At 34.2% G+C, this 1,763-nt stretch overlaps 1 pseudogene across 1 annotated transcript; it reads right to left on the bottom strand.

The window, feature by feature from the left end:
- Window positions 1-740: 740 nt before the first annotated feature.
- Window positions 741-1,466, bottom strand: TEOVI_000577100:pseudogene (annotated as a pseudogene). Its single transcript is given in 4 exon segments — window positions 741-767; window positions 769-804; window positions 806-1,417; window positions 1,419-1,466. Coding segments are annotated over 4 exon segments (723 nt in total).
- Between the last annotated feature and the right edge of the window lie 297 nt (window positions 1,467-1,763).

Here is a 1,763-nt window from a genome sequence, read left to right as displayed (position 1 = left end):
AGCTAAAAGAAATATCGGAGCCAGAACTACAAAAGCTAACTGACTATTTGCGGCAAGAACTACTGTTTTCCACCAAGGTTGAGGCACAGCAAAAATGCCTCAAAACTAATACTGAAGACCTAGAGGCAAAAAAAAAGAGTGCCAGAACCATCATGATAAACAAGCTGATTGCGAAGTCAAGACTTACTGCAGTTATGATTCGAAAGAAAAGAGTGACAAAAAATGCAAATTTAATGCGACAAAAGCGAAAGAAAAATGGGTCCCTTTAACACAAGCTCAAACTGCAGGAGGAGCTACAACTGTTAACTGAGCTGCCCATAATAACAGAGCAACTTGTGAAACGAAAAATGTCGGAAAATCTAACACTGATTGATGATGGAGAAAGGGTAACGAAGGTGAAGAAAACAAAGAAGGTGAAAAGTTTTAAAATGATAGTTTTTATGTAAATAAGAAATTTGCTCTGATTGCTGCTGCTTCTCTGAGTTTGCTATTTTAAGAACAATTCGCCCAATTTTATGAAATTTATAAAAATTAGTTATTTTTTTCAAGAATTCACTTGAAATAATAAAAATTGTAATATTCTGATACTTTTTGATGTGGGTGTGAAAACATTCAAAGTTAAAAAAAAGAAAATCTAGTATGAATATGACCTTTGGGTGCAAAGCAATACGTTTATAAGGTATTACAAAAAACTGCTGTTTTGAAATATCCTAATTTTGGATTTATTTGTTTTATTTATGGATGAGGATAATGGTAATAATAATAATAAATAATAATAATAATGATAGGAGAATGTTGTGAGTGTATATACAAATATTATAATAAAAGTAGTGGCAAAAACTAAATAGATATACAGAATAGAAGAAGTAAAGACAATGGCAAGGGTGCAGTGAAAGTAAGTAAGAGAGTAGAAGATAAAGATCACAAGGAATATTATTAAAGTGGGGGTTGAAACAAAGAGAAAAACGGAATTTGAATATTCGAAGCTTAAAGCACAAATATAAAGATATGCATAATCATGAACAAGAATATTATGAAGGGACCAATGAGGAAGAGACAGAACACATTGTACAGGACAAATGTCGGCGTCACGGTGAACAGAAAGAAACGGTGGAAGTGCAACCTACATAAAAGAATCACTGGTAATGTGCTCAAAGGTTCGTTGAAGAATGTACTTTTTCCACTCAATGTACTTTTATAGACATGGAGCTCTCTGACGCATATAATTTAGCTGAAAAGACCGTAAATTTTGTATTAGCGTTCGCTTTGCGCCAAAATTACCAAGGGTGACGACTAACAGCGAAACGGAGCAGCTCCCGAGCCACACCAACGGTCCGCAAGATCCTAAACGCGGCGTCAAACTTGGACAGAGAAAAAACAAGCGGAATATCCTCTCTTTACAACAAACAAAAATAATGAATTAAAGTGTCCGCTAATCACAAAATGGAATAGAAATAGTGAGCTTTAGGGCCACTTCAACCCATACTAAACAGCAAAATTACTAGATAGAAGAAAGTATATGTTTTTTGTAAATGAACCACGTCATGTGCTAAAATGTAGCTTAAATGCTTATTTAGTTGATTACAAACTATGAATATTACGAAGAACAAAATTGAATTTATCTTACGAAATCGACAACAGTAAATAGCCACCATTCCCTACAATCGTTTCTTCCCTATAACAGTTTTTTGTGTATGTAACTTTAGGGAGAAGCAGAAATACTCAAGCCAGACAGAGATGACAGAAGCGCTTGCATTACTTTT

Source organism: Trypanosoma equiperdum, assembly GCF_001457755.1.
Source record: "Trypanosoma equiperdum strain OVI genome assembly, contig: ctg_1851, whole genome shotgun sequence".
Taxonomy (NCBI): Eukaryota; Euglenozoa; class Kinetoplastea; order Trypanosomatida; family Trypanosomatidae; genus Trypanosoma; species Trypanosoma equiperdum.
Note: the sequence above shows the minus strand (reverse complement) of the source record. Positions and strands in the feature narration are given on the sequence as shown.